The sequence below is a fragment of the Polypterus senegalus genome, chromosome 4 (genome assembly GCF_016835505.1).
Source record: "Polypterus senegalus isolate Bchr_013 chromosome 4, ASM1683550v1, whole genome shotgun sequence".
Taxonomy (NCBI): Eukaryota; Metazoa; Chordata; class Cladistia; order Polypteriformes; family Polypteridae; genus Polypterus; species Polypterus senegalus.
Window position 1 is genome coordinate 192665027 of NC_053157.1, and position 14728 is coordinate 192679754.

At 37.7% G+C, this 14728-nt stretch overlaps 1 protein-coding gene across 2 annotated transcripts in view; it reads left to right on the top strand.

The window, feature by feature from the left end:
- The window catches only part of ctnna2 (catenin (cadherin-associated protein), alpha 2), a 1795296-nt gene that overhangs the window by 462640 nt on the left and 1317928 nt on the right, over positions 1-14728 (top strand). For both annotated transcript variants that reach the window (XM_039751821.1, XM_039751823.1), the window contains exon 5: positions 1285-1404. In XM_039751821.1, coding sequence (XP_039607755.1) covers positions 1285-1404 — 120 coding nt within the window. The remainder of the gene's footprint in view (positions 1-1284; positions 1405-14728) is intronic.

Sequence of the window (14728 nt, forward strand, 5' to 3'; positions counted from 1 at the left end):
TTGCTTCTTCCTTTTTCTCCCATTTAGTCCCCACAAGGTCATGACTACACATATATTTAAATAAAGAGAAGTTATGATACAAACATCTGTATGCTAGTAAACAGGTAATGAAAGACCTGGTTATAGGAATTTTTACAGCAATGTGCCTTCTGTGTAAGTCTTACGTATAATGGATTTTTGAGTGAATAAATATAATTAAATTAATAAAACATTTACTGAAATTCTTGGTAAAAGTAATTTTGCACATTTTATTTAGTAGAATGCGATTCTTTGATGCAGACATTAGATTCTATACTTACCATAAGGGTTAAAGTTTGATAAAATAGCAGTAATTCTGTGCAAAATGGAAACTTGAAAATGACTGAAATGTTTATTGCTGTGTTGTCATTGTGATGCTTGAGTTTGACGGGTGGCTTGTAAAGACCCTTTAAAAGACACTATATTGCAAGGTGTATTATGCTACTGCCCACAACTCCCATTCAGAGTTCTCCACACAGCAGTTTACCCATTGGAGTCATTGACTGTGGACCTCATTTTGCTTTCTGGATGGATTGTATTTCCATCATTCAGTTTAATTGAAATTGTTAAATTAATTATTAAAGGTATAATTAAAAGATATTACAAGACTAAATTCTGAGCTTAAAATTTAACAAGAAGCAAAACCAGTGCCTGTCATCATCAGCAGGAGTCATAGGTGCACTTGGTGTAGCATAGGAGAGATGAGATTAAGGGTTTGAAAAGAAGCAAATATTCAGGAACATGGCACCTTTAAATAAAGCATTAGATGCAAGTGAAACAGGTTTCTTTGTAAAATTAATTGAATACACATTTTACCCTTTTAAAATCTTCTCAAATGTTTAAAAATAGTGTGGCTCACTCTCAATCAAATCAAACTAAAAAAAGATATCTTTTTCAAATACTGTGGCAAGCCTTCTCTCCTCAGCCCTCTATGCTGTGTAACCCGAATAATTCAATTTGGGAATGAATGAATAAAGAAATAAACAAAGAAAGGCATGCCAGTAAATTGTCAGCAAATGTAATCAGTATTAGCAGGAGTATTAGCTGAGGCTGCTTCTTGTACCGCTAGCTTAGAGGTTTTCAATTGTTCTCATTAAAGCTTAAATTAGCATAACTTGTACAGCAATAATGATTACATTAGTGTTGGTATGTGAGAATTGTGAATCAAACATTCTTTTCTTTAACTGAGCAAATGTTTTGGTGGCATTTAGGCATGACACAAAAGAAAAAGGATTTAGCAACATTCTTTTGTATGACTTTGAACAGGTGGAAGAAGCCCTTGAAGCTGTGAAAAATGCCACTAATGAACAAGACTTGGCCAATCGGTTCAAGGAATTCGGAAAGGAGATGGTGAAATTAAACTATGTTGCTGCCAGAAGACAACAGGTACACTTAGAAACTAAGATGGGATGGGCTGGGTGAATTGGGTAATGCGGCGTCGTTGATCTTTCTTCTCTGTTGTTATCCTTCACTATTGTTAATGGTGCTTCCTAGTTCAAATAAAATGGCATCCACCCATCCATTACCTAATCCACTTTATTTAGTTCGAGTTTATCAAAGCAAGTCACAAACTAGTTGTACTGAGTTTCCGGGTATGTCGGATTATGTGACCAGCCTTAAATCACAGAGTGCTGCCAACTGCCTCCGACTTGCTACAATTATGAAAATGAAGGCTACAGATGAAAACTCCTTAATTCATCATTAAGTTAAACTCTCAGTTGACACTAAATTAGGTGGATTATACTATAGAATCCTTACAGAGATATCTGGACAAAGTTCAGATATCACCAGGAAGCTAGCAAATAAGCAGTACAAATGTTTGGTTTAAATACATGGTATTGTGTACCTTCTGAGAAAGACTTTTTACCCTTTTCATACTCCACAACCAAACAGTGTGAACAACCAGTTCAAAATGGTGATGCTATGTGACATTCAAATCAAAAGCTATAATGGTCAAGTCATGCAACAAACTTGTGAGGCTACACCTGGTGTCTGGTATGCATCTTTGACTTCCGTGGCACAAGGTCCACATAGCAGCACTAGAAAAGTCTAGAGAAGCTATTGTACCCAACTGTAGGAGTACGTATTATTGTCACAAACCCCGAGTTCACTGGTTCAAATTCCGCTACTGACATTGTGTGACCCTGAGCAAGTCACTTCACCTGCCTGTGCTCCAATTGGAAAACCAAAAGAAACATAACCAATCCTTTTATATAAAAGCGTTCGGGATTGTCCTTCCGTCCCGTGAGTGCTACGCAGGCGTGGAGTTTCACACACGCCCCGTCCATTTTGCAATGCACGATGGGATTTGTAGTTTCATTTTTCCAGGTAAAAAATGATTTTCTACTCCAGACCGTGCAATATCTTCTTCTTCTTTCTTACTATATAAAAGCAGTTGGGATTGTCCTTCCGTCCCGTGAGTGGAAAGCGTAGCGGTATTCCGCTTATCACAGACTTACTACTTGCAGCTTGCGGTACGAAGCGACATGATGTGAGCAGAGTTCTGGTGCTCCCATCGCTCCCTTGCTTTTGTGTGCGATGCACTGGAAAAATAGACAAAATTATGTCTCTGGAAATAATTAATGTTGATAGAGTACAAATGCCTCACCGCGTAGTAAATATCAGGGGGGTTCAAAAGGGCAACCTCAATTTAGAAAAAAAGTTTAAATTTCATCACAAAAATAACAGAAACTAAAGTAATACCGCTCAAATGCAATATAACCAAATTAATGAGTTTGTATAAAATAACAAATTGATCTACATATTGAATTGCCTTAAGAAGTGGTCAACTTAAAAGTCGGTCGCCTTAAAAGGCGGGTCAGCCTAGTTATGAATGTTGTAAGTCTCATTGGATAACGGTATCGGCCAAATAAGGAAATGTAATGTCACATGCTGAAGTCCCAGCAACACCTAAAAGAATTTACTAAGTAAAAATCCAGCCTAAAACTTGATGCATTAGCATAAACTTAAATACTAATGTTACCTAAAAATTATTTCAGGGGAACAGAGAGCACCTAATTGAACAATTTTTCCTCAAAAATTCAATCACTTAATATTAATTAATTTTAGAATGGAATGTATTAAAATAAGTGATTAAGTAAACTAGGAGGGCAAACTAAATGCAGCTATAAAAGGAAATTTTGCTATTAAACGTTTAATAATTTAGAAAAAAACCCATTTAACCTAATTGTTCTCAATTAACAGTAACTTCCTAATAAACCAATAGTTTTTATTTCCAAACAAGCTGTTATTATTCAGTAATCACATTTAAAATTGACAAAAGTAAATTCTAGGTAAACTAAAGTAGCTATGCTTTAAAGTTAAAGTTTAAATATTTTAAACTTTTTCATGACTCCGAAGGATATACCTAAACAAAAGACTGGAATTTCCAATTAACATTAAACAAGAATTAGATAGGTAAGACTTTATATATCCCCAGGGGGAAATTTGGCTTTTTACATAAGCTCAATAAATAAGTAAAATAAGTAAATATTTTTATATTATGGCAAATAACAAGCTGTGATGAAACAGAGGTCAATAGCATGGCAAGATTTTTATATAAATGGTGTGACTTGAGCTCTGTGGCGAGCTGGTTGTTTGATTAGGTCAGCTGCCTCACATTGGAGCTCCTGGGAATTCAGTTAAGGGGTCTTGCACACAGCTGGATAAAGCAGGGCCTGGACAGGAAACAGAGAGAGAAAGAAGAAAAAAATGTGAAAAGAATGAGAAGGAAAGCAGAGCTGCAGGCCTTAAGGCAGCGTGTTGATGGGAAAGCAGGTGGTTGGTGGTCCTGTGAAGGAACAAGAGATCAATTGACTAATTGACCAATGCTCCAGGAACATAGTATCCCTTGTTGAGCAGTAGAGGTAGCTGAGGATGAAAAAGGAGCCTTCTTAGAGATCCAGCAGGTGCCAGAAGGGTGTGGTGGGAGATAGATGGCAAGCTATGAGAATTCTAGCAGATACCGAAGGATGATGTCAGGATGTTCTCATCCCTACCACCTTCGCCATCACTTCCCCTACCTCTTCATATCTTAAATCATTCTTGAGGCAGATTGAAGACTTAAGTGCCAGCTTAAGTGAAAAATTAAGGAAAATGTACGAAGTAATTGCAACACAAACACTGACTTAATCAGTTTTAACGATTAAGGATGCTGACGAAAGAAAAGAAGAAGCGGCCACTAGGGTGGAGAAAAGAAGAGCTGCTCAGGAAGCAACAAGCACATCAACCTCTGAGCAAATGAATGCTAAATGTACAGAGAGAGTATGAAAACTATGAATGATCAAGTCAAGTGTATTCACTGCATATTATCATGCAATGCACCGTTACTGGTATTTATATAATCAATGAAGAATTCACATTTCACTGTTTTGCACATTGGGGTCTACTGTTGCTATACACTGCTTTGCATTGGTGATCACCACTTATTATCCCAGCATTAAGGGAACAGTTGAGCAGCCTTGGCAATCTGTGATGATCAGGCTGTTAAAACACATCTTTATGCAAATCAACTCTCAAAAGAAAGATCCACCACTGCCATAAACATTGTGAATGGAAACAGAAGTGGGGTAAACAAGCTGGTGTCCACATCAAGATTGGAAAAAAAAACTGATCAGGCCAGTGCTCCCTTCTGTCCTGCTTTCAAATGTTTGCTCACAACAACAAGCTGGATGATCTTAGTCTTCAATGGATAACCCAGTGAGAGATGAGGGACTGGTCCGTTTTTAATTTACTGAAATGTGGCTGTATAATAACATCCCTGATGTGGCCATTCAGATGGATGGACTGAACAGATTCTGAGCGGACAGAGTTGCTTCAGTAACATGTAAGGTACTAGGCGCCAAGTGGTATGCTTTTGAGAACAATAATTGGTGCAGAAATGCTGCAGTAGAATCAAGCCATTGCTCTCCAGTGCTAGAATGTCTAATTGTAAAGTGACATCTTTTTTATTTGCCACAGTTTATCGTTATTCTTATTCTGCCCATTTATATTCCTGTGAGAGTTAATTATAAAGAAGTGCTGAGTGTACTTTACAGAACTTTTATAGGGCTGCAAACTATACATCCTGGTGTTTTTCTTATTGTGGCTAGAGATTTTAATCATATAAACTTGAATACAGTTCTTCCCAACTTTTATCAGCTCATGAAGTTTCCAACCAGAGGAGAGAACAAATTGGACCTTGTTTTTACAAACTCTTGCGATGCTTACCAAGCCATACCCCATCCATATCTTAGTTTTACTGATCATGTTTCCATTCTTCCACTGCCTGCATACAGAACACTGCTGAAACAGTCCAAACCAACTCTCAAATAGATCAGGGTGTAGGCACATGGGGAGTTGTTTCAGCCCTGCAGGACTGTTTTGATCACACACTGACTGAGTCATTTTTAAAGCATTTGCCACCTATGGCCATCATCCACTGGATATATCAACATGCACAGAGTTGATGTGACAGTCTCTAAGACCATCAGAACATGTGCAAATCAGAAACCATGGGTGACGCTGGAGGTACATGCACTGTTGAAAACCCATAATGCTACCTTTAGATCAGATAACAAGGTATCCCTCAGGACATTGCATCAAGCACCTAAGTGAGAGTATGGCAAGAAAATCCACAGCCATTGTCAGGGCACCAGAGAGACACGGCACATATAATGGGGAATCCAAGCCGTCACAGACTTCAAGACCACACCACCTGTAAGCAGTTGTGCTGCCTTCCTTCCAGATATTGTGAATAATTTCTACACATGATTTGATGTCCTGAATGACATGAATGTGAGAAAGTTCATCCCACCTCAGGAAGATAGGTGCTGTGCTTGTGCACTGCTTACGTAAGAAAAAGTTTGCATTATATAAAGCTGCTGGACCAGATAACATACCTGGTCATGTGCTCAGGAAATGTACAGATAAGCTGATGGATATCTTCACAGACATCTGAAATGTTTCTTTGAGGCAAGCGGTTTTCCCCAAGTGCGTCAAAACCACCACCATCATACCTGAGCTGAAGAAGTCCTCTGTCTCATGCTTGAATAACTATTCCCCAATAGCACTTACACCTGTCACCAAATCCAGACTTCCCACATCGCATAACCTTCTCTAGTTTGCCTATTGCCCAAACCTTCCACTGAAAATGCTATGTCATCTGACCTGGTCCCATCTGGACAACAGAAACACCTAAGCCTTTTCATTCATTTCAGTTCAGTTTTAAAACCATCATACCTCAGAAGCTCATGGGGATGCTGAGTCTGCTAGATTACAACACTTCCCCATGGAACTGGATTCTGGGCTTCCTGACTGAGAGACTCTAGATAATCTGTGTCGGAAACACCATCTCCAGTATCATCATGCTAGGCACAGGTGACGCCAAGGATTTTGTACTCTGTGTACGGCAGTGTACAGCTCTAACATTGTCAGTAAGTTTACAGAAGATACATGGGAATGAATCAGCTTACAGAATATGACGATTGGCAGACTGGTACAAATGCAACATTTCTCTTAAAGTTGAAAAGAAGAAAGAGCTGATTGTTGACTTCAGAAAGGCACATGCTGTCTACACCCACTGAACATCAAGGGCTCTGTGGTGAAGTTGACAAAAAGCACCAAATTCCTTGCTATGCTTCCAGCAGCTGACCTAACTTTGTCAATTATCACCACCTACATTGCCAAGAAGGCAACTGAACATCTGAAATGAATTCCAACTGGCAGAAGGATAGTGTAGCATCCAAACCATTTGTGCAACAGCTCTGAAGTCTGTGCTGCCCTCAGTTATTTCATGCCAGTGTATGCCGCAATATGGTGTATGGATGGTATGACAATAAAACCACTTAATTTGGAAACATAAATACCCTTAAACCAAGAACTAGAAAGAAAAGCTAGACAACTAAGAGACTTTCTTGAAAACTTGACTTTGCATGGAAAAAGAGAGAAACAACATGGGAACAGCTGTGAGTGGAGCCATGCAAAATCACGACAGGTGTGAATTATTAAAATCAAAAGAAGTCCTAAGACTGGAATCTACGTTTCCTCACAAACAAAACTGTCAATTCATATAAAAAAGTTGCCATGTAGTGCATAGAGCAAAGCATGTAGGAGACTTTCAAATCTTGTCTGAACGATATTTTAGAAACATTAGGCAAATTGGAACTGAATAGCTATCTTAGCTTCAGTGACTTTGTCTCATAAAAACTGTTTTTATGTTACACTGCATCTCAAATGCTGTGTGAGGGTGCATCATCTCATAACAAGAGGTATATTGACACATAAGAGAAAATGCCAGAGCCTCCAGGATATGAGTTATTATAAAGCAGTAAAATGCTGTGAAGGTGTAAATTGTAGAGAATAAGTAATGCTGATTCCAGTTTTTCTTCTTATCTTATCTGAAGGAAACAGCGATGCAAATTCTGATGCTTGTTAAAAGTTGATTTTATGCAAATTTTAGAGAGAAAGAAATAGATGATTCATGAAACTGTTTTCATGGTAGATAGGTACAGTGCAGTCTCTGATGACTTATATTTTCATTAGATGTTTTGTATTATACATTCGGCTTTGGAATTGATGGGCTGCCTCAAGCCCAAAGTATTTTCGAGCGTAATGCTGCATGGTTAACTAGGAAAGTGCTCACTGGAGGGAGAGTAAGAGGCTAGAATAGAAAGAACCCGATCAGATTGCTGGACATGTTAGAGCTGGTCAGGTTTATGGCATAGTTATGGAATGTTGGAGCAGTCTGGGTTCAACTCCCAGTGTTGCCATTTTGTCGAGTTTCTAGTTTCTCCCTTTTATGGAAGGTAGTTTGGTGTAGTGGTTAAAGTTTTGAACTTCAGACTCCACTCTGCTGCTTTCTCCAAGTTGTACTTTGGCCATAAAGCAGCATTAAAGCACACTATGGAACTGCATCACTCCATTCTCTGTGAATCATTTCCAAGGTTAAGGTAGCCTTATATTTTAGTCCATCGTACCAGCAAAAAATTTCCTCTGGCTGCTTCTAGCATCCTAGCTATCCTTAAAGTTTTCCAAAGCAGCCTGTAATGGATGGATAAGAAAGTGCTGGACTTCTTCCAGACTTCTCTAGACTCATTCTGTCAGACAGGTGGCCCTATGATCCCTTCCATGCCTTCCCCACTCATAGGTATTTATTGTTACTGGAGCACAACAAGTACTCTTACAAATATTTTCATGAACAATACTCAACCAACAAGTTAAGTTTCACCAATTAAGGATATATTTGTACAGATAGGGCGAGGAAATTGTTTGAGTAACATAGAAGAAAATCTGTTTCTGTGATTGTGTAAAGGCCTTCTATTTGGATTTTCTTCAGTAATTTATTTTGCTCTTCTGTAATGTAATGACATTCCCATAAGTCTTGGGTTTCAGATTGCCATCCTGTGTAGGTGACAGTTTTGTTTATGTGTGCACCCTGATAAATGTACGTCAACTTTATCTACACAAAAGCATGTTTCACTCTATTGATAATGTGCAGTACTTTGTCTTCTTTATGTCTTTGTGTTTTTTTTTTTTTCAGTTTTTGTTTCAGCTGTTCTGATGTGAACTTTTCATTGCTGCAATGTGATAATAGTAGTTTCTATCACATACTACCTAAACGCCAAGCAAAATGACACCTTTTATTGGCTAACTAAAAAGATTACAGTATGCAAGCTTTCGAGGCAACTCAGGCCCCTTCTTCAGGCAAGATGTAATCAAGATCAAGAAGGGGCCTGAGTTGCCTCGAAAGCTTGCATACTGTAATCTTTTTAGTTAGCCAATAAAAGGTGTCATTTTGCTTGGCTTTTCTCTACATTCATAATGGCTAACACTGTACAACAACCTAGTACTACAGACATACTACCTAATAAAGGATTAATCTAATGTAGTAGTTCAGAAACTTGCATTTATTTATTAACCAAAAATGGTCCTAACTCCACATGCAAGCAGATATAACTAATAAAATATTTGTGATTTACATTTGTCACATATGATCAGCCTCCAGTTAACAAAATACTATAGCATTTGGATTTTGGTATACAGCAGATAGGTGTTGGGTGGCTTAGGACTCTGTTTGCTATAGGAAAAGACTGAATGGCTGAAGGTGAATAACTCTCTTCACTTGGAATGACAACTCTGATGTTCTTAAAGGAAAAAATGAATCAGATTGACAAATTGCAATGTGGAGCCACTGTATTAAATAAATTGTTTCCTATAATGTGATTGCTGCCATGAAAGATTTTTACATCTCTTACCAGTGATTTTTAAGTTAACAGTGTTTTATAGACAGTTTCATTTTGGATATGACACAGTGCAGACATGCCACACTTGGCTCCAGTGAACCCATCTGTTAGGTTTTGGATAGCAGACTTAGCCAGTATGCTGCTAAACTACCCAAGAGACTCCTGTTTTCACTGCCAACTTTTACATCTGCTCTTTGTGTCCAGCCATTGATGTAATTCTTGCACAGATGATCAGACCACTACCATCCTCATCTTCATTTCCTTCAGGTAAGAGGATTATGCAGTGTTATGGAAAACTAGATCGGAGCTATTTAAATATGATCAGCATTGGCTGTTGTCTGACTTTGCTTTTGTTTTAATGTACAGTGTGAGGTTTGGGAGCTACTGCCTGTTAAACAACTAAGCAGGAGGGAAATTATGTCAGTCACTCTTTTGTTTATTGCCATTTTTGAAAGAATTTTAATTATAACCTTACCAGTTATTAACATTATAGTCTATTTGATTGATTTTTGAGAGCAATGAAATAATTAAATGTGTTAAATATTCAATAATTACATATGTAATACTGTAGTGATTCACTAAAATGGATTCTGGAGCGGCCAAAGTGTAGCCACTGTATCTTCTGGCTTATTGCATTTTTGCTCCCATTTAGCTGATCATTTATACATTTTAGAAGCGTTGCTCATAGTTTTTACATGGTCTTTCACAAAAAAAGACCAGACTTTCAAACAAAATTAAACTTTCAAAAATTAAAACAAGTTTTAAACCAAATTGTGCTCTGTGAAACAGTCAATGCTGCTTTTTCTTTGTCACTTTAGCCAAGTCTTAATGAAAAGCCGAAGCGAGTTCAAGTAGTACTTTAAAGACTCTGTGTTTGGGGGGTTAAAAACTGAATGGTTAATAAAATGTTTTGGTAAAATGGACTTACTACATTCCACCTCACAGCATGTACTTCTGGGAGAAATTTTTAAAAACTCGGAGATGATGATGTCATTTGCAAAATATGTTTAAAAGCAGAAGGACTTTGGGGAAAGTAAAGGGTGATAGGAAAGTGGACCATCTCAGTTTGAGATCACAGTGTGATTCCCTGACAAACGTTTTGCTGCAGCTGCTAGGGATTGCACTGTGGATGGAGGGATTGTACATTTACATTTATTAGTTTAGAGGATGCTTTTATCTAAAGCGACTTACAAAAGAGTATAGTGGTGATATTGTGCTGAAGGTGAGAGCTGAGTAAGAGCAGCAGCTCAGCTGATGTCATCCGGCAGCATACCACTTGTGGTGCTTGAAGACAGTCTCTGTGTAGATGAGAAATGACCTTGTTCTGTTAGCTCATGCTACAGAGAAACTACTTCTGAGGGCATTTGTAGTCCAGACATCGTGACTGGCCACCTACAGTTATCATAGTTCAAAATGTTCAATCAGGGATGGGTCGTGGTATGATTCCACCATAAAACTGTATGGTGTACTGTTTTGAGTTGTACTTACCCATTTCTAGAATATTCTGAGAAGAAACCTGTTCTTTGAGGTGTGGTTTTTCACTCATCAGTGTGCGCATGCGCATTGCATGTTTAATATTCATTTTTAAATTTCTTCTCTCTTAATGGAAATTTTAAAACGAGAGTCTTCAAAGTAGAAAAACTGGATGGTTCTGGAAACCTGAGACATATCGTACTGAACAAAATTCATAATCTACATGTAAAGAAAGCCATTTTGTCTGTATTTTTATTTGAAAGATGAAAAAATGTTTTTCAAGTCTCATTTAATGATCTTGTTCCAATGTGCCAATAGCTGGATATTGCATATTTTAAAGAAGAAGTGATTACATGCAGTGCCGCCCCTAGTCGAACTGAGGCTCTAAGCAAAATCTTCTTGGCTCAAAACTCTGCCTCTCCCTGAGTCCACTGCATTAATATTTCTTGTAACAGCTTTAATTTGAACAATAAACATATAAATAAATAAATAAGCACACATTATGAATTTAACTATAACTTTTAACAAGTCAAGTAAACCAAGTGACAAAAATGTGCAGTCCATTTGGGTATTCTGCTGAGCTCTTGAATTGCAGTGGTCTGTTAAACCATAGCAAGCCAACACTCAACCACCACCCAAATTGACATTGGTCCTCTGATCATGGCCCCCACACACAGTGATCAGCACATAGAAGGGTTATGTATTATTTGTTGCATGCTTTACTGACCTCAGATACAGAACTTAATTCCATTGCCTCTGTGGCATATGTCAATAAAGTCACTTAAATAATTAGTGCTATATCAGAGGACATAAAGTCTCTGATGATAGGGTGAAATATCGAATCTGATTTTTGTGGCTTATGCCTTAAAGAGTTATTGTTTAAAATGCAGTAATTGTTATTCTTAAACGTGCAAGTTTATGAGAAACAGTAAAGGAAAGTGTTCAAATTTAGAGCGAAGATCACAAACACACAAAGATAACACTATGCATTTTTTAGAGCATCCATGCGGACCTGAAGATTTTCCACTTTCCATACATTTTATAGTGCAATTCATTTCAGAGGTAGTAATTGAATCTGAATAAATGTTGCTTGGGCTTGCAGTTCTGTCCAGAAAATGGTTTAGTAAGTTTTGATTGTTCATGGATTCTGAATGCATACTCTTGCATCATTTTTAAATTGTTTGTTTTTGTTGATTTGTTCTTGAACTGCATGTATTGTTGATTTCACTAATTTTGTCAGTTAAGTCCCCTTTATATTTATGTTGTGGTGGTATCTTGGCTGCTTTCTCTTTTCTTTCCGAATTTGAATAATGTCATTTAGGTACAAGTTATTTGGTTTTTTTGGTAATAAAAGGTCAGACTTATTTTGTAGAGTTAGGGATTTCAAGATTAGAAGTTGGTATTACAGCAAACTGTTTTTCTCCTCACTTTTTAAGATTTGATTATTTTAAGCATTCTTAGTGTATACTGTTGTTTTATGCAGAATATGTTATTATCTGGTCTCTTACACAAGCCTTAAGAGACAGATGCAACATGTAAAAAGAGGAGTTAGATTCAATTGAAAATTCAGTCTGTGAGAATGTATCCTTAACAAAGTAATATTTGAAATTTGAAGTTGTTTATAAATACCATGTGCTATACTTAAGGCCTTGGTGTGTAACAGCTAATTCAACCATAAGTGAAGAATGATCCTGGATTACAATAACTTCATAATTACACTACCACAAGGATTAGAGAAAAGGCTTGTCAATAAAAAAATAAACTACTGTGATGCCCTCAGGAGGAACAAAATAATACTTTCTCAAGGCTGAATGAAATAATCTCCATTTGTCCCAATGAATTAATTTATACAGTGGTCATTGTAAAAGAAGAACAAGCCATGAGTGGTTTAAGAATTTGCTTAAAATCATCAACAAATATTTGTTTTTGAGGAAAGATGTTAGGGAGAGAATAATTGAGTTTCATGTCATCCCATTTAGTCACATATAAGCTGGCTGGACTATATTGACCCTTAAACCACCACATACTTGGGGGTTAATGCACCCCTGGACGGCAAATACTTTTTAGCTGCACTTTTTAAGTAAACGTCATAATTCACAGAGAAAATGTGAAATTTTAATGGAGCACGTATTTTTTTTCATGCATAGAGCATCACAATTACTGCAACACAGATCATTTTACACTCTGCAAATGAATTGTAAAAACTATATAAAAAAAAACTACTGCAACAATCCATTATTATATATTCAAGGTGCAACTGATGCAATTGATGAAATTCAATAAATCACCGAGCCAACTGTGCTTGAATTGGCTGCATGCAAGCACACAGAGGTAAATGCTGATGATTTTAGGCTCGTCTGCTGCAGCGGCTGAATCCCAGAGACAGTAGTGCTGCAGTTCTGCCGGGGCCGGCAGTGGTCGTGAGCTGGCTGCTCAACAAATATACGCCACTGACCGATCAGCTCCCGCATGCCGGCAAATTGCTCTGTGAAGCAAATATAGCCAGTTGTGGGATTCAATGAAAATACGTTGCCGAATTTACTCACCCCCAGCATGCTGGCAAATTGCACTGAGAAATAACTTTAGCCAGCTGTGGAGTTCAATGAATGTACTTCGCCGAATGTATGTCGCCACATATACTTGACTTCAGCGTGCTTCCAAATTGCACTGGAAACCAACTCTAGCCAGTTGCGGTGTTCAAAAAATGTATTTTTCCGAGTATACTCAGCTCTGGCATGCTAGCAATTTGCATTGGGAACCAACTATAGCCGGTTTTGGCGGTTTAAGGGTTAACACCATCCTATGACTTTTGGATCACTTTGAAAGTGGAAAATCCATTCTTCTTTCTGAAATGTGTCCTCCTGTTCAAATAAGTTTTCTGTGGAAATAAATATAAACTAAGGTGGCTGAGATGAGACAGGACTTTATTTCACTTTGTGTCATTTAGGTTTTTGCCTGCCTGCAAATATGGTAAACAATCAGGTTTATCCTGTACTTTTTGTTTAAGATTTTTTAATACTAGCTGCAAAAAAAAAAAACGGAAGACTTCCTAGCAGTTTTACTATATTAGTGAACTTGCAGTGGCGTCAGCTAAGATGGCCGGGACAGGTTGTATGTTGTCTGAGATGGATGTGTAGTTGAGTGCAGCTGTGGCAAAAATTGAGTGTGACAGGCTGGAACCTGTCTCAGGCAAATGTATGGTAGCTCGTTTTGCGAACGTACAGTGTAGATTTACCACAAAAAATGAAAAAGTGCATACACGTGTCATCTCACCACATGCAAGTCACACTTGTATAAGCTTCTGCATCTTCCGTGGAATTCACACCAACTCCCTTTGCTGTGGTTGAGTATGAACAGAGCGGACTGCTCCATAGACACACACACACACACACACCTTTCGTAGTGAGAACGTGCGTGCATGTGAACAAATTTAAATGCGTGTGCATGCGCCATCTAGTGGCTGTAGTTGAGCATGAGCAGAGGAGACTGTTCCATACACACACACGCATACACACACAGGCCCTTTGTTAATATATGTCTAATAATATGAGTAGATAATACCGAAAGATATTCTTTAGATTAGGAATAAGATTATATAGTGTGCACTACAAACATAAAATACAAAACAAAATCAGCAATTAGTGTTATAGAGAATTTCTATTACATATATCCCTCCCTGTATACACATGTGAGAATGAAACAAGCCCTCGCCCCATAGTACTACTCACCCAATAATTAAATCTTTACATAAATATATTCTGTATTGTATAATGTGTAGAAAGCACCCTGTTTACAGCTTTCTCCATCTAGGCAAAATGCCTGTATGGAATAGACAGCAGACAAAAAATGGCACATTTTTTTCAAAACATTTACAGTAAAGTATACACAGAAGGTGAATTACAATCGACAAATAAACAAAGGAAAAATAACCAAGCCTGCTGCTTCTATGGGTATGACTAAACAAGGCTTAATCCCCCTGGCTATTGGATAGGTTACATATCTTCTTTGTGTTTATT